This window comes from Lacerta agilis, chromosome 10 (assembly GCF_009819535.1).
Source record: "Lacerta agilis isolate rLacAgi1 chromosome 10, rLacAgi1.pri, whole genome shotgun sequence".
In the NCBI taxonomy this organism is placed as follows: Eukaryota; Metazoa; Chordata; class Lepidosauria; order Squamata; family Lacertidae; genus Lacerta; species Lacerta agilis.
Genome location: NC_046321.1, coordinates 8,030,980 through 8,054,808, shown reverse-complemented (window position 1 = coordinate 8,054,808; position 23,829 = coordinate 8,030,980). Strand labels below are relative to the sequence as shown.

General features: G+C 44.0%; 1 protein-coding gene across 3 annotated transcripts in view; it reads right to left on the bottom strand.

Annotated features, from left to right (window-relative positions):
* Nucleotides 1-23,829, bottom strand: part of TAF3 (TATA-box binding protein associated factor 3) — a 131,626-nt gene that overhangs the window by 33,412 nt on the left and 74,385 nt on the right. The window contains exons 1-2 of one of the 3 annotated variants that reach the window (XM_033163002.1): nucleotides 8,478-8,519; nucleotides 1,535-1,620 (exon numbers count right to left, since the gene is read on the bottom strand). In XM_033163002.1, coding sequence (XP_033018893.1) covers nucleotides 1,535-1,617 — 83 coding nt within the window. In that variant the 5' untranslated portion in view covers nucleotides 1,618-1,620; nucleotides 8,478-8,519. Of the gene's footprint in view, nucleotides 1-1,534; nucleotides 1,621-8,477; nucleotides 8,520-23,829 lie in introns of those variants that run through there. The other 2 variants (XM_033163003.1, XM_033163001.1) reach the window with 2 other exon arrangements.

Sequence of the window (23,829 nt, the reverse complement as noted above, 5' to 3'; positions counted from 1 at the left end):
CTGGTAGCGCGCATAAGTCCCTCAAATCAACCTGCTTCTTTTCAGCTTTATTGTTATTTTTTAAAAGAGATGTTTCTACATCATTTCAGTTGCCTCCTCCTCACGTAGATACTAATGAAATGGCAAAGTTGAAAGATGCTCTGTAAATACTGACAACACAAGATGCAAAAAGGCACAGAAACCAAGAGGTTAATTCTACACGTCATGGTGGTTATTGCCCTAAAAGGCCTGAGCTGGAAGTAAGGCTACCTTAGGGAGTTTGTTCTCAACAAGCCGATCTTGAAACCTGGCAAGATGGAGGCACTGTGGGTGAACAGTTGCTGTGTCTGAGAAATTGAGACAGCTGCCAACCCTGGATGGGGTTGCAGTTGCCCTGAAGGAGAAGGTTCACAGTTTGGGGGTGGTCAGGTAACCTCAGTGGCTACAAAGGCCTTTTACCAACTGCGACTGGTTCAACAGCTATGGCCATTCCTGGGACAACCTTGCCACAGTAATTCATGTGTTGGTTACTTCAAGACTGGATTACTGCAATGCACTCCATGTGGGGCTTCCCTCGCGCATGATCTGGAAGCTGCAGTTGGTGCAGAATGCTGCAGCACAATTGCTGACAGGAGCGAGGCACAACTCCCTCTACCATGGTAAGTGTGCCCCCCCCCCACTGACTGGAATGTGTTCCTCTCAAACCTGGAATTGAGGAGGGAGGGAGGGTTGTCCCTGCAGCCGTGCGGCCCTTTGGAAGCACAGTACAGTGTGACTGCGGGGATAATTCCACTTCCAAGTGGCAACAACAACAAACCCCGTACGTGACAGTGTGAATGTGGTGCAAGGGAGGCATGCAGAATTTGGATACTCCTCTTTCTGCAACACAAGAACAAGGGTGAATTATGCAGAATAGAAAAGCAAGACAGTTGCGGACACCGCAAAGGAAGAACTGAGAGGGTGCACCCTGCATTTGCTCCAGAAGCTTCTTGCTTTTAGCTGTGGCTTTCATTTTCTGGTGGGAGCTTGAACTTTCTCGCACTGGACGTCATATACGATATCAGGCCACTGGGAGGGGGAGCAGGATTTGCTCCAAATGGCCTGGAAAAGCTAACTAGGCTGATGGGCTGGAAACTCCTCACCACTGGCATAGACATTTCCTTTCCCTCTCACAGAGGAAGGCTGCACCACCAGACTTCATTTCTAGAAAACACTTGGGCACCTAGTCTTTCAAGTAACAGCTCTTGCTTAGTGTCCTTGTCTGTGTACAGGGAGAGACAAACAGAAGCCCTGAATTTATGCATGCAGGCTGCATGACTGGAGATGGCACCCCTGACGAGTATAAAGGCTCTATTTGGTTGCAAAATTAAACATTTTAAATCATGACGGAAGCCAATTAGGATGGACGTTTGTCTAGGCAATATATTCATTAGAAATCGGGGAATAGTTCATTAAACTGGATTTGCCAGGAGGAGGAAATAAACAAATGGGATGACACTGTACCCAGCCCACCCACCACCAAGATTTTATCAAATGGGGTTTATTTTATACTTACATCTTGTCCTGACCAGCCCCCACTCTCAGCGTCAGCCTCGGAATCACGGGAGACGGCGCAGGAACAACAGGTTCCACTTTCATCTGCTAAAGGGAACACATTTAACTGTTAAATGTGCTGCATCTCCTAAAGAGAAATGTAACACCGACAGTGGGACTATGCAGGAAATTATTTTACGGGAAAGGATGCATGTAACTTTACCACGGAACAGATTCTGGTTAAAATGAGAAAAGGCTGCACGGCAGTTTTTGCGTTTACTCCTCATGACAGTCTGGTTTAGTGTGATATTTACCTGGAATTTTTAAAAACTGTGCTGTCTTTGTATGACATTGCACTGTGTAAATGGACAGACAGTGCCATTCCCAAGGTACCTGGAGTCCAAAAGCTTGGTTTGAAATGAAACCTAAATGGCGCCAAGGACCAGGAATCAGAGTCTTCTTAGAATCATAGAAGTGTGGAGTTGGAAGGGTCCCCGAGAGTCATCTAGTCCAACCCCTTCAATGCAGGTGATGAAGCCAAATATAAAGGCCACCTGGTGTCAAAAGGAAGATGGATTTGGCACTGGCTGAACCTCCCTGGGGATGGCATTCCACCTTCTGGGTGCCACAACTAAAAAGGCCCTCTCCGGTCACCTCCTACCTAACTTCAGAAGGCAAGGGCAGTCAGAGGAAAACCTTGGAAGGATTCAAAGTAGTATATTAAAGCTAAAGCGCATCTGAAATCAATACAATAGGCCTAGCAGTGCTGATGGAACTTGAACTTGTTTACATGTTGAAGTCATTCCAGCTCTGGTGTGTTCTTCTGCAATAGAAAACCCCATATGCTATATTTCTTAGATAGATAGATAGATAGATAGATAGATAGATAGATAGATGACAGGGTTTTTCCTTCTATTAACAAGTGGTAGTTTTCCCGTCTCAGTTTTTTTTATGTCTTTGCATTTAAAACTGTCCCTTTCCTTCAGAATCCTTAGGAGGCACTGATGCTTTGCAAAAAATGTATTCGAAGTTAATTGGCTGAGAGCCAGTGGATAAATCAGCAAGGTGCCCCAATAAACACCATTAATCACCTTCCTCTCCAGTCTTTGGCTTTATGATTCAGTGCAGACATTCACAAAGCAGGCTAGACTTGTACGTCATTGTTTGTTGTCATTTATTCAATGCGCTATATAACAGGAGTTGGCAAACATGCACACAGAGTTGTCTTGTTGGGCTGAGAGCAAAGACAATCTGGTCCGGTGTTCTGTTTCATTAACAGCCAACCTAAGGCATTTGTGCGTTTCGAAACAAGGAGTAAAGACGGGGGTCTTCCTATTTTGTTTGTTCCAAGCAACTGGCATTCAGAGATATACTGTATTGGGAAGTTCCATTTGGCTCTCACAGCTAATATAATTGTTTGTTGTTTCAGGTTGCTACTGTTCATAGGGAGTCCAAAGGAAAGGGGTGGGTGGTGCTTATATCCAATCTCTCGGTGACAGCAGAATTTTGGGGGATACCACCCTGGATGGGAGTAGGATGGCTATCCATGGACACATGCCTATGTGTCTGGGAGACCAGGCACTTGTTATAGTTCCATTCTGTTGGTGGTCTTTCCTTTGGATAAGGGTCCTCTTATATACTGGCTGTGTATCTTGATAGACTGAGTAGAGCAAATTATTACTGAGCTAATGTTTGTGTGTGTGAATGTAATTATTGTTTGTTTGTTTGTTTGTACCCCGCCCATCTGGCTGGGTTTCCCAGTCATTCTGGGCAGCTCCCAACAGAATATTAAAACACGATAAAACATTAAAAACTTCACTAAACAGGGATGCCTTCAGATGTCTTCTGAACGTCAGATAGTTGTTTATTTCCTTGACATCTGATGGGAGGGCATTCCACAGGGCGGGCGCCACTACAGAGAAGGCCCTCTGCCTGGTTCCCTGTAACCTCCAGAAGGCCCTCGGAGCTGGACCTCAGTGTCCGGTCTGAATGATGGCGGTGGAAACGAGGCCGTTTAATAATGTAATAATGTTTAGCTTTTGAGCTGCTGTTTTGTTAGCACTGTTTTATAGATTATAATTATGGATAATTGTTTTAGTGATGATTTGCCAATTGTGCAAGTCGCGTGCTGTCAACTGTGATGCTGCAGTGTGAGGTTTATGGTTTGTAGGCCACTTTGGGATTTGCTTGAATGGAAGTGGCACAGAAATAAAGCCAACCATCGATACACCCGCCTTTCATGAATTCGCCAACTTTATTAGAAACTATCTAAGCTGGCAGCTGTCACCAGTGCTTGTGCCTAAGCTACACAATGGTGAAATACATCCTATTGAGACTTCAGGACCTGCTATTCAGCTTCTGGGGGTAATGTTCTAGTAAAATGGAAGAGGCAGAAAATTGTGGGAGAGTGTGCTGTTTAGTTTGCACCTTAAATATAGCCTTCTGCTTGTTGCTTTATGATGTTCTGCAGCCACTAAATATGCCACTGGATAAACAACTCTAGGAAAAACACCGTTTAAGGAATAAATGTTCAAGTGTCAGCATCAGTTGCAGCAGACATTTTATCTGATCAGAAAAAAAATCTTAATGGAAATCATGTTTTGATTCCCCCCCCCCATGACTAGTTTTCAAGTATGGAGACCCACCCAAAAGCTTGCTTACTTACTTATAGGGTTAACTTTTGGGTCTCCTAATTCTTGTCCAACTGTCACAATCCAGAAAGGTTCCAAATGGTAACCTGAATCTTTGCATTTAACAGGAAACCAGAAGGTTAGAAGAACCTCTGTATGTCTGTGACAGAGAGAATAGATGCGTGCAAATGCAAGAGAAGCGGGAAAAGGTGGATGTTACGGAAAAGGTGGATGTTAAAGGAACATGAGCTTTCATTGGTTAAAAATTAAAGAGCTGCAATTCTGGAGCAACACTGGAAATTCGGGCCAGCAGAAGAGCATTTACAGTGGATTACTAAGCTTCCCAAATCACCAAAGAAGTAAAGTCCAGCAATATAAGACTCCTTTGTAGCTAACTAAAAATACATTGTCAGTGGATTTGTCCAGTTTTATGTATAAGCAATACTTCTTTCACCTGAACTAATACTAGTAGTCATATAAGCCCCTTATTGCCATGTGCTGCATTTCCCCCCCTCTTTTTTTTTTTGCTAATCTTCAAGGATTTAGCTTCTTTGCCACATACCTCAGGGCACCAACTGATAAAGCTCAAACTCTCCGTTTTTCCAGGACACCAGCAGAGCGGCCTTGCAAAAAATGAAAATCACTCAAGAGATTTAAAAGGGGGGAAATTTATTTTCAAAATCCTGACTTGCAGCAAAGAGGTGGACTTTTTCCGACTTTTTTTTTTTTTTTTAAAGCTTATCAGTCTAGATCAGTTTAAATTTTAATTCTATCCAGGGACTCTTTCATGCAGCCTGGCTTTAAAGTTTATCTTTTGACAGGGACTTTTCACCAAGGTAACAGGAAGCTTTGTCAATGTAATCTGCCCGAGCTTATATGGCTTTCCCTATAATACAATATATTTTAGGGCTATGAAGAATAGACTTTTAATAGGTGGTATTGTTCCATTGTATTCCTAATGTTACACTGAATTCTAAAAAAAAAAACCAGGATACAAAACCTAGACAAGAACCAGTTATGGAATGGCAGTGGAAAACTACATTCATGGGAATTATTTTTGAGTTTGTTCACATGGTGTGGTTTTGGTATAATTCCACCCCTCGCCCTGTATTGTGAAAGGCTGTGGCTATGATTAGTTATTCAAAAACTACTGTATTTATTTATACGTGGTTTTCCACGAGGTAAGTATAATTCCCTACCTAGTTTGGTTAATAAGGGGATTTAAAGCGTGATTTCTTACCCCAAAGCTTGCAAGCTAAATAGAATAAAATAAAAAGAGAAGTAAAGAGAGAGTGAAGAGGCAAATGGCTGGGGTGGATGGGAAAAGGGGAAGGTTGGAAAAGATGCACACACAGTTGCCAAAACCCAAATGACCCGATTTTCTGACTAAGGATACCACCCTGTCACCCACCTCCTCCCAAGCAGACTGTGTATCTTTGAGTTGAGACAAACCTCCCTTGCCTGAGCCTGTTCTTTCCCCAGGACCTCCTCTTTTCTCAGAGAGGAGGACCGCTGCCTCTCTGAAACTGGGGACAAGATTAACTGAGACAACGCAGATGCCTCTCACCAATGTATCTCCAATTCAGCCCTCGCTGCAGATGGTTGGGCTATGGGAAGTCAACAGCCATCAGTATTGGCAGCTTGGTTTACACGCAATGCTAAACCATTGTTTAGTGCTAGTGAGAGAGCCCCATCCCCTCTCCTACTCCTGCAGGGCCAGGAAAACATCTACCGAGTTTTGTTTCACTTTTAAAGAATCCGAGTTTCGGATTATTGTACCAGCTAGGGGTCCTGGTTTAAAGCGATGATCGGTTTTATAAATCTCCATCATAACTTGTGGTTTGAAATTGACTTACTATGAAATTGGAGCACTATTTGTTCAAACCAGGACAGCTGAGATACAAGGTTAATTCTGTGTCCAGGGCAGTTGTCTACCACCTTCATTTGGTACGCCGGCTGAGACCCTACCTGCCTATGCACTGTCTCACCAGAGTGCTACATGCGCTGGTAATCTCCTGCAATGTGCTCTATGCGGGGCTACCACTGAAGGTGACTCGGAAATTACAACTAATCCAGAATGTGGCAGCTACACTGGTGATTGGGAGCAGTTACTAGTGACCGGTCCTAAAGGATCTACAATGCCTCCCAGTACATTTCTGAGCACAATTCAAAGTGTTGGTGCTGACCTTTAAAGCCCTAAAAGGCCTCGGACCTGAATACCTGAAGGAGCATCTGCAGCCCCATCGTCCAGCCCTGACACTGAGATCCAGCTCCAAGGACCTTCTGGCAGTTCCCTCACTGCAAGACAAACAGCTACAGGGAACCAGGCAGAGGGCCTTTTCGGTAGTGGCACCCACCCACCCTGTGGAACACTCTCCCATCAGATGTCAAGGAGATAAACAACTACAGTATTTCACTTTTAGAAGACATCTGAAGCCAGCCCTGAAGGGAAGTTTTTAATGGTTGATGTTTTACGGTATTTTAAATGTTTTGTTGGGAGCCGCCCAAAGTGGCAGGGGCAACCCACTCAGATGGGCAGCATATAAATAATAAAAAGTTGTTGTTGTTGTTGTTGTTGTTGTTGTAGTATAGAGGAGGGAGCAATCTAATGCCAGTGAAAAATAGCAGCTAGATGTTCATAGAGCTGATTTATTTAGGAAATTGGCATACAGGACAGAAAATGTAAAGTACCCTTTTGGAGATGCAGTGCTGGACCAGTAAAGACACGAGGTCATAAATAAAATTTCCATTTCACTCTTGCCTCCAACACCCCTGTTGTCCTATTCTTTTATTTGGACTGCAAGCTTTCCTGTGTATGTAACCTCAAGTAATGCTTTGGAAACTGATATAGTCCCCCTATATCAGGGGTGTCCGAACTTTTTTCAAAGAGGGCCAAGATTTCATGAAGTGAGGGCCGACCCCTGAGGGCCGACCAAAGTTGTTGACCTTCTTCTAGGATTTAAGTTGTTGAGCTTTATTTTAGGATTGAGGTTATTGAGGTGTTTTTTGGATTTTACCCCAGGAAATAAACTGCCACAGGGGCCAGATTAAACCTACCGGCGGGCCGGATTAGGCCCCCAAAACGGACTCTGGACATGCCTGCCCTAAATGAATAGTACAGGAGGATTAACTTGAACATGCTCAAATTTTAAAAGAAGACTTAGGGTAGGGTAAAGGTGAAAACTGAAGAAAAGGTGTGGATTTAGAGATCTGTTAACTTTTTAAACTTTCATAATTAAAAGACCAACATAAACAGAAGCCCTGCTGGATCTGGCCAAAGGCCCATCTAGTCCAGCATCTTTTTTTCACAGTATCCAACCAAATGTCCATGGGAATCCTGCAAGCAGGACCTGAAAATACTTTTGTGATTCTAAGTAACTGGTATTTGAAGTCATACTGTCTCCGACAGCGGAGGGAAAACAAAGCCTTATCCTCCATCTGTCATGGATGCTTTAGCTGAGATTCCTGCATCACAGGGGGTTGGCCTAGATGACCCTCGAGGTCCCTTCCAACTCTACAATTCTAGGCTTCTATGATTCCATTATCCTCATTTTACTACTGTGAAATCCTTTCGATAAATTCAGTTTTTAGGTTTAAACATTTTACTGTTTCAGAACCCTATGAAGCATATATTTACCGTATTTTTCGCTCCATAGGGCGCACTGGACCATAGGGCGCACCTCGTTTTTAGAGGAGGAAACCCCCCAATTTTTTTTCTGGTTTTCCTCCTCTGAAAGCCCTTTTTTGAGGATCAGCTAAAAGTTTAGCAACTTTTTTTGAAAAGGGAAAAACCCTGGTTTTTTGAGGATCAGCTAAATGTTTTGCAGCTTTTTTTGCAAAGGGGGAAAAGCAAAGAGGAAAAGCCCTGTTTTTATGGGGTTCAACTCACATTTCTGCAGCTTCTAAAAGAAAGGGAACCTTTTTTACAGTTTCCAGACAGATAATCTAATCAGGCAGTCACATGTTGCTGGGGAAACAAACAACCTCCCTCTGGAGCACATTCAACAAAGGAGGGCGTGGCAAGAGGGCGGGGCTGAAAGGGAGCCGGGACTCTTATCTCTCTCCCGATCTCTTGCTGATCAGCTGCTGAGCGGGGTCCTTTCAACACCCCCTTTTCTCTTTGTAAAATAAAAAGCATGATCCTCTTTTGGCCCCTGGGCAATTCAGCTCCAGGGACCACCATTCGCTCCAAAAGACTTCCCCTTACTTTTTAGGAGGAAAAAACTGCGTCTTATGGAGCGAAAAATACGGTAGATGTTGCTCTGGTATAATTCTGTTATGGTGTGGGAAGCTGAGCAATAAAGAAACCCACCACAAAATACGCCAATTGCTTACTTTTTCGTGTTTGTGTTTCTCTTTTTCCTTTTCTTTCTTCTCCCTCTCCTTCTTTTCTTTTTCTTTCTCCTTCTTCTCCTTTTCCTTGTCCTTCTCCCTCTCTTTCTTCTTCTTCTTCTCCTTTTTGTCCTTCTTCTTTTCTTTGGGCTTCTCCTTCTCCTCAAAGAGTTTTTCGGGAAGTATCGTCGGGAGGACCGGCAACAGCGACGGGAGTTTCATGGCAGCCGGGGTGCTAAACAAGGGCAGGGGCAGGTCTTTGGGAGGCAGAACAAGAGGCACTGACGAAGATTTATTCTTGCCTTTATTTTTCTCTTTAACTTTCTCTTTGTCTTTCTTGTCTTTATCCTTCTTGCCTTTATCTTTCTTCTTGTCTTTATGCTTCTCTCGTTCTTTCTTGGTGCTGCCATCTTTTACCTTCACTTTTGGCTCATCATCAAAGTCTTTAATTTTGAACTTGTACGGATCCAAGTTATCATCTCTGATCAAGTCCTTCCATGGAAATTTTACTTCTTTGCCTCCATCTTTGTCTTTATCCTTGTCTTTGTTTTTCTCCTTGTCTTTGTTCTTCTCTTTATTCTTCTCCTTGTCTTTGTTCTTCTCCTTCTTCTTCATTTTTGTCTTCAACTCTTTCTTCAGCTTCTTCATAACTTCTACTGAGGAAGCCAGCTTGGTTTTCTCCTCATAAACTTTGAGCAGAGGCTCTGGAGTTGGTGGAGAAGCAGAGGGAGATGAGAAATAAGGGAAGTTTGCCGGCAAATTGGCAGGAGGACCCATATTTGCTTTTCGAATGACCTCGTCTATGGAGTCATCCATCGTCCATGAAATGTCTGAGCTTGACGTTCCACCAGAGGGAGGAATTGGGGTGCTTCCTGCTTTATTTAAGCTGCTGTTAGCTGAAACAGAAGCTTTGGGGGTTGTAGTCTCTGACACAGACAGCCTTTTAGGGCTAGTGAAAACATCACCTTCCGATTCTGACCCTGAGGAAAACTCGAATGGGTCCGGGTCCCGTTCAGCACAAGCACGAGCAATTACAGCATCAATGGAATCGTCAATTGTCTTGTCGAGCACGGCCACTTTCTTCGCCGGATTCTCACTGTTTGGTTTCCCAGCGTCAACGGGGGTTGGCCCTTGTTTTATCTGGATATCCTCTTTCCCCATCTTTTCACTTAATGCTGCCAAGGGCGTTCTACTTGGGGTCTCCTGCTTAACTGCTACCTGAGGGACATGAACTGGAACCTTTGGACTCTTAGGACTTCTGGGGCTCTTGGATCGGCCCGGCGATTTCTTCTCTTTGGGTCCAGTTTTTGGAGAGCGGATGGGGCTTCCAGCCACTGCTGGTGATGGAGGAACTTTGGGCACCTTAGTTTTCTGCCCTGGGGAGTTCGTTTTCACCTTTGCTTTAGGTGTAAATGCTCTCGGCTCCAACGGTTTGGAAACCGGCAACTGCGATTTTGCAATGGGAGCCAGTATAGGCGGTTCTGGAGAGAGAGGAGCCACGTCAGCACCATCCTGAACGCAAACTGGGGAAAGCATGGGGGGCACCTTCTGGGCATTGATTGAACTAAGAGGCTCACGCGGTTCCACCATCCCGTCTGGACTATCTCCTTTCACGCTAGCTAGTTTTGGCCGCTTCGTGGCAGGCATTTCCTCAGATTCGGGACTTTCTAATGGCCTCTTGCTCAAGTAGTTTTCGTCGTTGACAGCCTCCTCTTCTTCCATTTCTCCCTCTTCTTCCAAAGGTACCTGCATGGCTTCTGCTGAAGTCCCGCCATCAGTGGGCACCTGCTCTTCCTCTTCCTCTGTTGCAAGAAACAAGTAAAGGGAAAGTTGTTAGCTTACTTAAGACAACAGCACAACTTTCTATAAAGAGATCACAAGAACTAAGCTCACATGGACTGAATGACTCAGTTTAAGAAATGTACAAAAACAAAGCATTTCACTTATCAGATAAAGTATACATATTAAATGGTACACATATACACGGTATCTTTTTCATATTTTCAGAGAAACCCATTCTCAAATTGTGGTCCATAAGCAATTTTTCTGCTTTTTAAAAAAATCCACTACATCTACCATTTCAGTTGGAGCCAACTGCAGCATCTCCCTCCACATCAAATGATTGTCTGCTTCTTTGGATCAAAATATCACAACCAGAGGAGAGACTCTAGGTGTGCTGGATTTTGCTAGAGGGCCAAGGAAATATATATCCTCAAAGAGAGAGAAATGTCTTATTTCCTTCTTTAAACCAACCAACCAACCAACCAACCTGAAACCTTATTTTTACTGAGTTTCACTGAAGTTACATGTAAAATAGCAAGGAAGGAAGAGTGGACCAAATAAACCAAAAGCAAAACATAAACAACTCTGGTTGACCACCGTGAGTTTTATCCAACGCTGTGTGAGTGGACTTTCACTAGCACAGCAGGATTTCCAGTTTCTCTCTTAGGGGTTCTCTCCCTAAGCACCCCTAAATATCTGTTCCAGAGTGTCCCCCAATTGTCTAGAACAGATTTTGCATGTGTGCAGGAAGCTGCAGGGGAAAGTAGGAGGAACATTCCATTGTGCAAGCAAAAGTCTGTTGCATGAACAGAACATCAGTGTTGGATACAATCCCAAGAGTATATATATTTATGTATGTAGCGGCAAGAAAATATAGCTGGTCATCTAGAATCAAATGTCCCCTAATATGTGACACTTTTTGCTTATGTCAGGGTGTGTAGCTTTTAAAAAAAATCAATGTAGCTACATGGAATTGTATTCAATGTTTTTTTTCTTCCTGTCGTTCCTCCCAAAGGAGCCCAGGGAGGCAGGTTTGTCACATTCAGGGTCGACCAACTGAAATCAAAGAATGAGATTAATTTAGGTCCATTAATTTCAGTAGGTTTACTCTGAGTAGCACTTGGTTGGATACAACCAACGGTTCAATCACAGAATGATTCTCTAGCTCTACTACTGTTAAATAACCTCTGTATATTCATTTACCCAACTTCATAAAAAAAGTCTGTCTGGCTTGACCTTAGCAACATGAGAGTGGGTGCAGTACACGCTTGTCTTTCGCTTAACTATATAACGGCCCTCATTTATCCTCTTTCACCAAGAGGCTGCTTTTGAAGCTTGGTAATTGCAAGAATTTTAAAAACTCCAGCATGAAAGCAACCTGTGGATGCTATTAGTGAGGAATACCCAGAATTATTTGGTTTTTGGAAGGTGGCTGCAAGGAGGAATGAGTATGCAATTTTGTTATTTTAACAAACATTTTTTAAAAATAAAATAAAATATTATTCTGAAACTGTGCAAAGTCTTCCTTTATTCTGAATCCAACTTAAAGAATCTCATTTGGAAGAGTTTCCTTTCAGGCTATGGGAGGGGATGTTTCTTTCCTCTAAAATGTGTCAATGCCCCGATTTAGGAGAGTTGAGTCAAGAGCCCTGGGCTGAAGCATGAATGAGTGCCAGCATCACAAATTAAGTAAAACGAGCTAACAAGTCGAGCTTTTGCCAAGGCCCAGAGGATTTACAGCAGCCAGTCCAGAGTGGAGACTTTGCCCGGGGATAAAGCCTTAGCCTTCTGTGAAAAACAGAAAAGTGTTAGGCAGTTCAGTTTTGCTTGGATGGGCATGCACATTTCTGTCTCTCTTAAAAAAAAAAAAAAGCAAATCACTCTTGACTGAGTCGGCACCTGCTAGAAATAGACTGAACCGCCAGTTTTTGTGCTGCAGGTTTCTCAAATCTGGTTCAATCATTATCTGATCTATTATGGGAATGAAATATGCTTTCTTGCCCTATAATGGTATGAATTAAGAGGGGAATGAGTGGTGGTGCTGGAAAAACATTTCAAATTCATAGGGAACAGCTTCCAAGTTATAGATGTCAGCCCAATGCAGACCTGGAAAAATGCCTTCATGTTGTTTAGTTCCCTGCATCAAATTCCAAGGGGCCCAAGGAACTATGATTCCCGCTACCCCGCTTCAGAAGATACCTCTGATCACCCGCAAAAACACCATTCAATAGCTCCTCCTTCCGATAGTCCATCAAGAGTTATTAACAAGTTCTCTAAAAGGTGTTTCAGACAGATACTGACAGGCCTACTAAAAGCCAAAGATACTCTAGGTATCTTGCGTTCTTACAAGAGCATGTGAAAAGCTAAACCTCTTTCTAGACTGTATCAATTCAGACGAAAGGTGAGCTTTCACATGATTACGTTCCTTCACAGCAAAATACAAAATTTTCTTCTACCTATAACTCACATTCTCTGGGTGACTATAAACGCACTGTACGTGCAGAAAACAAAATGTCAGGGGGAAACACTAAGTTTGAATTCTTCTCTCTGACATGCTAGTTTTCAGTGTGCAGGAAATATTTGTGGATGGAGGAGCATTCAATCGTATGAGCAGCCTGCAGCCTGAAAACAGGTTTACTTCTTCACCTGCTCTTTGTGAGAACTAGACTTGAGTAATTGCGCATTGCCACTCTTCAATACCCAGGACAGCTGATAAATAATTCCAGGTTATACCCTGGATGAACGCAGTGCTACAATCCAACAATCTGACAGCAGCTCACAAGAAGCCAGTTATTAGAGAGAGAAAGAAATGCTAGCCATGTTGTATGGCATGGGGAGGGGGCGGGCTGCAATGGAGTGCCTTACACTTCCTAAAGGCCTGAGTTCTTTCACTACTAAAATGGAAGAGCTTGAGTAAGCAAAATGTTAGCCGATATTAGTGATGCTGTAGCAGAGAGGTGTGGACCTCTTTCTACCCAAGGGCTGCATTCCAACACGGGCAACTTTCCGCAGCGGAACCAAAAGCATAAGTGTGCAGGGTGATGGAACAAAAACAACAACAACAACAACAACAACAACAACTAATAATAATAATAATAATAATAATAATAATAATAATAATTGTCAGGGAACTGTCCCCTATGCAGCGCAAGGTGGTGGAAGGGCTCTCTGGATGCTACAGGGAGCCCCAGTCCCACCTTGCCAGCAGCACCTCCTCTGGAAGCGAAAAGAGCGGCGAGACGTCCAGTGAGGAGGGGCAGAGTTCACAGGGGAAAGGGAGTAGAGGCTCTGGGGATGCAAGAGAGACCCAGCACTCCCCCAGTCCCGGGGGCGATACAGGGGGAACACAATTTCCGTCGCCCCAAAGACGTCGTGGGGTGAAACGAAAGGATGGAAGGCGGGGTTTTCGTATACCAAAACTCTTTTGTTGGGGTCAGAACTGGAAGGGGCCATTCCTGGATTCTGACACCGCTTGATACAGACATGAACTTTTTAGCTCTGCACTGTACATAGTCTGCACAATAAAATCATTAAAGGAAACAGCGGAGTCCTGGCTGCTTACTCACGAGCAACTAACCGAGAAAATAATAATAATAATAATAATAATAATAATAATAATAATAATAATAATTATATGCCAGCCATCTGATTGGGTTGCCCCAGCCACTCTGGGCGGCTCCCAACAGAATGTTAAAAACACATTCCAACCATGTAAAAAAGGAAGAGTTTCCCACTACACCTCCCCAGGTAAGCAGTAGGCATTAGTCCTACACAGCTGTTTCCACACAAACATACCCCAGCATGGGTCAGATTCCCAAGTGCTATGATGGCAACATGGGAAAAAAGCCATGGAATGTTGGTTCCTGAATCTCTGTAGTAACCAATGAAGGATCCCTTAGGATCCTTGGCCTTTTCAGAATGCCAGCCGATTGGCAGCTACTGTGACAGGGAGATGCTGCACAGTTAACAGCAAAGAGATTTGAGCTATGAATGGGGAATGCTGGCTTGAATCCCATCTCTGTCGTGAATTCTCCATCGGCTTAAATTAAGGCACGCTCGCTCATCCTCAACTGCAATATGGGACCTACCTTACAGGGTTGTTAAAAGGCCCACAAGGTAACGAGAAGTCCCTGGAACACTCTGAGGTGCCATATGAATACATTTGCTGTTGTTCTTGGCATCCATCTGTCTCAAAAGACAACAGAGTGTGCATCTGGGGTGAAGTCAAACCACTGGAGAATCACAGCGCCTGCTGTGGCTGCAGAGGCCATTAACTCCTAACTGCTCCCCTAGCAGCAGCAGCAGCAGCAGCTGAGTGACCTCTCCGGAGCTCAGGCCTAGGCAGTGCATATGGAGGTCCTGGGCTGTCTAGGTGACAAGACCCTCCTCTCAGCCTCGCTGATGTGGTCCAAAGGAAAACAGAGCAAGATGTTTGACAACAGCTTGGCTGCAGGAGTTGCCAGGAGGAGGTGTACAAGGCGCCATCCGGCCATCTTAAGGACTCCGCTCCCGGATTAGTGCAGGGTTTATTACTCCAAGGCTGTGGGTTAGACATTCGCTAAGAGAAAAACTACCATCTCCTTCTAGGCAAGTCATTGCTCAAGCTCCAGGGGGTGGGAACGTGGTAGTGATAAGTTGTTTCTTACTTGTCTGCAAGGTTGGCTGAGGCTACCTGGTTTGTTTTACTATTTATTTACTTAGTAATTTCCTGCTGGGAAGCCATGCAAGAAGTTGACAAATTTAAAAGCATAAACATCATCAAAAAGATTACAGCATAAGACTAGCAAAATGTCAACTTTTTCTAGTGTACGCCTTCCTTTTGCAAGTTTTCACAGCTAGAGGTCCTGCAAATTTAATTATTGGCTTGTGTGTGCACACACTTTTCTTTTTTTAAATATCACTTCTGGAGTTTCCAAACAGGGCATTCATTTTAAAGAAGACTTTTAAACATCAGAAGGTAAACTGACTGTAGATTTTTTTTAAAAAAAACTTGGGTTTTAAAACTTTGCTATTTGCCCTTAACCAGAAGGGATAATGCAGAGCAGGAAAGTTTGAATGTAAAACAAATAGAATTAATTTCTGCATGGGTAGCTTCTGAAGAGAGACAGGGGAAAATATATTATTGCATGGTGGTGCCAAAATACGGGTCTGGGTTGCTCTTTTTCCTGTTTGGTACCATTAAGAATACAGTAACAACCAAATGTGATAAGAATACAGTAACAACCAAAACCACCACCATGCATTTATACTGTGCTTTAAGAGTACCCAGCTTCGCTTAAAAAGCACTTCGGGTGGGGAAGCCTTGCCATGACCACCACATACCTTGGAGAGAGCAAGAAATTGACTGCAGTATGCAAGAGACACACAGTGACGAGCAACACACATGCAAGAGACATGGAAAGCGCAGCACAACAGTGGCAAAAGGGCAATGAGAAAGGGAGGGAGATAAATGGGTGGTACATGGGAGATACAGGTAGGCCCCATATACCTGCCAGACATGGGGGCAGCATGCAGAGAAAAGGACACTGGGCGGCAGATGACTGACTGGGCTCACAGGGGAAAGGGAGACACAGAGAGATGGGCAGAGAACACTGGGAATGGCTGAACAAGAATTTGATGCAAGCTTCCAGTAGCAGCAGCAGCAGCAACAACAACAACACAGCATTTATGTAGTGCGCTGAAGTGTTCAAAATGTCTCATATATACTGTATTTTTGCATGTATAAGACTATATCTCCCTCCCCAATTTTTTTAATTAAGTTTAAAATTGGGGGTCGTCTTATACACATAGAATGTTGCAATTAAATATTCTTAATTTTGGGCTCCAAAAATAGGGGTCGTCTTATACATGGGGTCATCTTATACACAGGAAAATGCGGTATTTAACCCAGAGTTCCTTGCAATAATCCTGCAAGGTAGGCCAGTATTGTTATCCCCACACTATGGGTTCTTTTTGTGGAGGCAAGGGGGAAGAGGTGCAATGGCTGAGTTAGTTGCTTGCCCGATAACCCTGGCGAGCCAATGGCTCAATTAAGATTTGTAAACCGGTGAAGAGAGATCATCCGTGAGTTGCAGAGTTCGATTTTAAAGGAATAAATGTGAAAACATGGTCTGTGTGTGTGTGTGTGAGAGAGAGAGAGAGAGAGAGAGAGAGAGAGAGAGAGAGAGACAGAGAGAGAGATGAAGCTATGCACAAATCCCATATAATTCTAAATAATTTCATTTGCTATGCTGGCAACAGTTCAGTTGCCCATCATCACATTTTCCCCTCTGCAAGCTGCAGCCTACACTGCATCTCACCTTAACAAGAACAGCGACAACCAACCGGGGGGGGGGGGAAGGGGGTAGACACCGCACAGAGTCAAAAAGCACGAGAAACAAACAAACTGCAAAGCTGAGCAAGTTTTCCTAGGATGTTTGCAACAGGCTCCCCCCCCACTCTATCTGCACCTCAGCAATAAATCGGGCTTCTTGAACCAAAGAACTCAGTAAAGTATATGCACTATATTCCTTGTTTAAACATATTTCATTTCCCACCCCCTGTTAAAAATGAAATTATTAGCAAAGACAAGGTAATTAGGCAGTGACAACTTGCACACTGCAACCAATCAATAACAGGAGTATATTAACTGGGCTGACAGTTGTGTGACGCTGATGGGTTATAAATGGCTGGAGACTGACCTGCGAAAACGCAGCCTTTCCCTAACATTCTGCAGAATGAAAAGGAGAGAGCCCTAAAATGCTATATAAGCAAGCTAACCTGAAATGACACCGAGTATTATAAATGGCCTAATCTATATGTTAATATGGTTGTATCACATAACTGCAGCAAGACTAAGATAACAATATGACTTTGGGGTTTCTATGGCTACCATCCTGGGCGAACGCGCCGAAAAGTGCCTCATTGCTGACACCACACAAGCTTTCCGAGGGCTTCTCTTTGGTTATTTATGATATGATTTATGATAACGACAACATCTCCCATTTTCTCCCCTCGTCAGATACAATAAATTGCCATCGTTAATCACTGCTCTTGGTTCAGACCCGATTACAATAGTATAATAGGGGCACAGCTATGGTAATAGTGTGCATTAAGGTGAGATTTCTCACACTCGCTCATTCCCGATAAAAGAAATATGAATTTGGAGATCACCCGAGACAATGTCACTATCTGGAGTATTTCAATAATCTCCCTTTTCAAGTGCTTCTGGGTTGGAAATTTCTGAGCCATCTAAGATCCTCCACCGATCCTCTGACAAAAGCTCATGTTTTACGATCTGCAGATTGGGTATCCAGGCAGTATTTACACTTCTCAAGTGTACTGCCACAGGAGTGAGCTGGCGGGGAGGGAGGGATGGCAAGTAAACAGTTAGTTTCCCCAGCCTGTGCTTACTTATTTAATATTGTGGAGAAGGGGCTCTTCATGCTAGCACTGACAAAGTCTTACTTTAAAATAAACCCCCAAATTCACTCATTTTAAAACACAGATGCAAACAGGCATTACCCAATGCAACAAGGCCATCTATCTGCCCTGCTCTCAACTGCCCCTTCCCTATTATTTGACACCAGGGAAGCCCACAGGGAATGTAGGAGACCTGTAGCAAGGCAGAAGCATAGCCAGGGGCCAGCAAACTTTTTCAGCAGGGGGCCGGTCGACTGTCCCTCGGACCTTGTGGGGGGGCTGGACTATATTTTGAAGGAAAAAAAATGAAAGAATTCCTATGCCCCACAAATAACCCAGAAATGCATTTTAAGTAAAAGGACACATTCTACTCATGTAAAAACGCCAGGCAGGCCCCACAAATAACCCAGAGATGAATTTTAAATAAGAGAAAACAAAAAATAAAAAATTCCTTCCAGTAGCACCTTAGAGATCAACTAAGATTGTTCTTTGTATGAGCTTTCGTGTGCATGCACACTTCTTCAGACCCGAAAGCTCATACCAATAACAAACTTAGTTGGTCTCTTAAGGTGCTACTGGAAGGGATTTTTTAATATTTTGTTTTGTTTTGACTATGGCAGACCAACACGGCTACCTACCTGTAACTTTAAATAAAAGGACACATTCTACTCATGTAAAAACCACGCTGATTCCCAGACAGTCCGCGGGCCGGGAGGGAGAGCACTGTTGAGCTCAGGGGGTCTGCTTGCATCTATCTGTTTGGCCACTGAGAGAACAGAATGCTGAACTAAATGGGCCATTGCACACATACCCCTGCAAAATCCCTATCAGCATGCCTTAGGTGACAATTTTAACAGCACAATGCTAAAAATAAAAGCAAGTCAGTATGGCATAAGACCATCCAAAGGTTGGTCTCAACTGGATGCCATGTCCAAACCCTCAGAGACAGAGAACTTCTCACCGGTCATCTTTCCAATCTCCCCCGCTCATCTCCCTACCTCCATTTTTGGTAAAGAGATCACTTAAAGCACACATAAACAAGAGGTTAAGGTCCTCTGATTCTTTCCCTAGCAATGACACACAAATCCATGCAGTACACCAGGACCTACCTCACAAACCCTGCTTTCGATTTACACGATTGGCATTACTGGGCTGTGGTCTGATCTAAGATGGTCTGCAACAGCAGCACTACCACCATACAAATATATATTTAAAAAGAAGAAACAGGCCCCCACCCAATGTATGCCTGTGTGAAAATAGCGAAGACAGCAGTAAACTTGGATCTGCCAACAAGCGAGATAGCAGTCAATCAGGTTCCCTGACAAAGTGAGCGCAAACAAGTTTCCACCCTAACGTTTTAGATGTACACTTGGTACAACATATTAGGTGTAAAGCTTAATGAAAATAATATGGCATGGCCCGTGGTTCCCCAGCCATATATTTTTAAGGACAGGGATGTGCTACTGAAAAAAGAGAGAGGGAGAGAGAAAAGGCAAGTCAACTGCATTAAGTCCCAATCTATCTACACCCTCTGCGGGCTTCTAATGAACTTCCCTACCTAAACACAAGCTCTGGTTTAAAAAGGCAACCTTCCTTCCTGGTTGCTTCCATAGCAGGCTGCTAATGATACCACTCTCAATTCACACTCTTGTTAAAGACGCTCTCGTTCAAAGCCAGCTTCAGAGATCATAGTGAGAGAGGCAACATGAAAACTTAGATGGAAAGATACTGAAATTTGCACAGCACACCCCTGCCAGGTGTTCCTACAAATTGGCAGAAAAAGACAAATTGCTTATGTGCGCATGCAAGTTGTTCTGCCCCCACTAAAATAAAGTGAATGCACTTTTTTTAAAAAAAGTATCAATACAGGTGCTTCGCTTCTGGCACATTGCATCAGAGTAAGGTATTCATAGCTCAATTAGCCAAGTATCTTTTGGCGCAGGGTAGACGAGATCTAGGCTGGGGTAGATTTGCAAAGAGCAACCTATAAAGGCAGAACTGCCACTGTTATGATCTTGTTCCTCAGCCCTTAACAGATTTACACATCACTTGGGAAGGCAGGTGAACGAATACCAGTGTATTGGAAGAAGCAAAGATCACCAGTGTCAAAGCAATGATTCTCCAACATCAACTTCATTGGACTGGTCATGTTGTGCAGATGCCTTATTATCATCTTCCAAAGCAACTATTTTATTCCAAACTTAAAAATGGAAAGTGTAATGTTGGTGGTCAATAAAAGAGGTTTAAAGACTATCTCAAGGCAAATCTTTAAAAAAGCAGTAGTATAAACAACAACAATTGGGAAACACTTGCCTGCGAGCGCTCCAATAGGAGAACAGCCTTTACCAAAGGTGTCATGGGCTTTGAAGATGTTCGAACTCAGGATGAAAGGGAGAAACGTGCTAAGAGGAAGGCACACTTGGTAAATCCACACTGTGATCAACTTCCACCCGGAAACCAATGTCCCCACTGTAGAAGGACGTGTGGATCCAGAATTTGCCTTCACAGTCACTTATGGACTCACTGTTAAAACCGTGTTTATGGAAGACAATCTTACTCAGCTATGAGTGATCGCCAAAGAAGACCAGAATTAGAACATCTTGTTCGCTGTAGGAAGTTGACAGCATCCAGAGGATTAGTGGGAGACAGGCAATGTTTTTGTGTTGCCAACATGTCCCCACACCTGCATCCCCCAAATGAGAGGCATCAGTGCAAGAGAATAAGACTGGGACAAGTTAGGGAAACAAGCAAGGACTATGGATTCCTTGCAGAAAGTAGATAAATGGAAAGGGGGCGACAAACTGAGATGCAAGATAGGAAGCCAATTAGAGCAGTGCTTTTGTACCAGAAGGTTGGGATAGGAATGTTTTGATAAATAGATTAAAAATTTTAAAAATAAGTATTTCCTGGAAAAAACAGAATGCAGTGTAGAGGCACGTGGTGGCTGGTTTGTATCAACTGTGCAGCAATCTAAGATCTGAAGCTCGAAAGGGGGACTTGGTGAAGGTTTGGAAACCTCCGAACTGAATAACATGTAGCTCATTTGCTGCACCATACAAGGCTAGATCGTCACCAAAAAGAGAAAAATGAAAAATGGCTGCTGCAGACATTGGCCTCTGCAGTTAATGCAAGTTTACGCCAGAACCTGCACTCAGCTCTCACCTGTGGCTCGTAGAAGCTGTCAGCATGCGTCAGCAACCACTATCCTGGGAACAGCTTTGACAGGCATGCAAATACAAAGCTCCAGCAGATTGAGCAGACGAGACCAAGAGTGGATCCAACGGTCAAGAAGGTGGTTTCTGCACGTGCTCTAGAGGTAAGTGAGGGGCAGGTGCGGCTCGTTAACCTGGGTAGTCAGGTAATTTAAGAGAAGGAGAACTTTGTTCCTAAAATTCTTCTGCCTTGCAGGATATCTTGGGGAGAAGAAAAGGCTAAACCCTACACAAATCCGGAGTGGAGTCCCTAAGACAGTTGGGTGGCACCTTGTGCACCTCCTTCTGGCAACTCCTGCAGCCAAGCTGGTGCCAAATGTTTTGCTGTGCTTTCCTTTGGACCACACCAGCGAGGCCGAGAAGGGGGTCTTGTCATCTGGGCAGCCCAGTACCTCCATACGCGCTGGGGAGGTCACTTTGGTGCTGCTAATGCAGCAGCTTGTCTTCACCCCTGGAGGTGCACTCCTTTGTCTCCAGAGACTGACGGATGCCAATAACGCTGTTAGTTTGAAATGGTTGACATGCGAACAGCCCTGGAATTTTTCAAGCCTCGGTTAGGAGTCCTTGAGCATATGCATGCACAGATACAGAACACTATTTATAATAAGTAACTGGAGAGGGGAAAAGAAATTGCATGCACAAGTTAAAATAAAGCATAAAATGTTCTGTGTTTTTTTTTTTGGGGGGGGGGAGGCAATAGGAGTCCCTCCACCCCCTCCCCCTATGTTTTTTCAAACATAAGACTGTAAGAGGGTAGATAATAGCTTTGAAAAGAGCCTCCCCTCGCTCGTTTTATCACTCAACAAGAACTCTGTTCATTTCTCTCCATGTTCAGCTGGCCTCCTTCCTTCTCTTGTGTTTTCTCCTTCTAACCCATTCCGCATCAAGTGCCCCTAGGACTGGGAGCTGAGGAGTGGGGGCAGGGGGCGGGCAGGCAGGGAATTATCAGGTAGTGTGATCTTCCATGCAGCTACACAGTAGCACCTCTCAGGCGGCACTCAGCAGCCATTTGAAACTGGAGAGGACAGCCCTACTCTCTGTCAGCTTCAAAACGCTGCTGTCAGCACCCCTGGAAAAGTGCTACCAGAGCACCGGGCCATCACGCTGAGTAATAGTTCTGCGGGTAGTTTTCTCACTCAAGCAAGCAGCGAAATTTAGAGGGCATGAGAAAAATTAAAACCACATCCACTCGAAGGCCTCTCGCTGTTTACGATGACCTTAGGCTTTTCTGTGGAGGAGGGCTGCGGAGATCTACCGCTTCTCCTCCCAGAACCGCATGCATCACTGCAACGCCTTCTGATAAATCTCTCTGCTCAGGTCCTGGAAACTGAGCAACTGCAATGGCAATGGGGCTGGAGAACTGTTGCAAGAAGAGGCAGGAGGGTCGAGGGCAAGGGCACTAGTTGAAGTGGCGTTTTCTGCGGTGGACACCCTATCTATGTATTTTCTAAGGTCTGGATTAAATTACTGGTCAATTAAATTTTCATTTTATTATTTCAGAAGCAAAATAAAATGAAACACTCAGAGACTCTCTCCCTATATGTACCTGCCCTTGAGCTGAGATCAGCCAAAGTAGCCCTCCTTAAAATGTCCCAGTGCTGGGATCTCCTTGTTTGGCACTGACAAACCTTTCCCGTGGTGGCACCCAAACTCTGCTGCCCAGTTCCTCTTGAAATTCAGATGGCTCCCATGCTGAGGGCATTTAGATCCCACATAAGAATCTGGTTGTTTGCTAAGGCCTTTGCCGTTATTATATTGCTGTTTTGCGTTTTGTAATATGCAATTTTAAAAGATGACTCGCTGTTTTCACTGAATTTACTGTAAAGCCCCTAGAGATTTTTGGGTGTTGGTAGATATATAAGTAGACCAAGTGAATAAATAGATTGCACACATCTGTGCTGGGGAAGACATCACCTTAGAAAAGGCTCTCTCTCCAGAAGGCCTATTCAGAGAATACAAATGCTTGTATTCTAATAAGCCCTAATATCTGCATACTAAAATTACTCCACTGAACTTTCAGAAGCTGTAAGAAAATAGCCATTTGGTTCACACATAACAATGAAACCATCTTGTTGTTAAGCCAAATTGTGGGGGTTTTTTTTTGTATGTCTGGATCCAGCCCACTAACTATGGTTTGTTTTCCGTGATCCCAGTTTGAAAATTAATGCCAAGGCAAACCACGGCTAAGCTGGAACATGTGGCCACGTCACTCTCCCTAGTTCTTCTTGCTGCATGGTTTGGCTTATTGTTATGCCTGATCCTACGCTCATGATTTGTTCTGCTCCACACAACCCATGAGCCCTGGTTCATGTACACTACGCCAAACCATGGCTTAGCTTCAAGAAGCATGGCAGCAAAAGATCAGGGGAGGGGCAAAGCCTGTTCTCACTTAGCAATGGGTTAACTGGGCTGATGTGGGCAAACTCAAAAACCTTGCCTAGCTGCAGTTTGCTTGTTTATCACATCTCAAGACACCTGAAGAGGCACGGTTAGGAAACAAACCAAGTTTTGTACAGATAAACCATTACTTATTAGCTTGCCTGTGAAACAAACCATAGGTAAAACAAATCAAGGGTTAGCATGGTTTCTACATGTCTTTCTTTTGGGGAATCCAAGTTGATGTTGAGGAACTGGCAAGACTAAGGGCATCTAGGGATGTTATACAAAAGGATCAAGGAACAATTCCTCCTTCCTCTATTTGTACTTCCTGTATGATACCTGAGCAAGAACCCACGCAAGCATTCTCCCAGGCTGAGATGCAAGAGATTCAGATCTGCAAAGAATTTGTTCCTCTTGCCACAGGGTGGTGGTGGTGGGGGGGGAAGAGACACACTAATCTGTGCTTTTGTTTATCTGCTGCTTCACTTTGCTTGAAGAAAATGATGGCTGGCTCCTAAACTGGCGACTGCTCAACACCAACAGAAGGTAACCCACTTAAAATAAAGGGGGTGGGGGGTGGG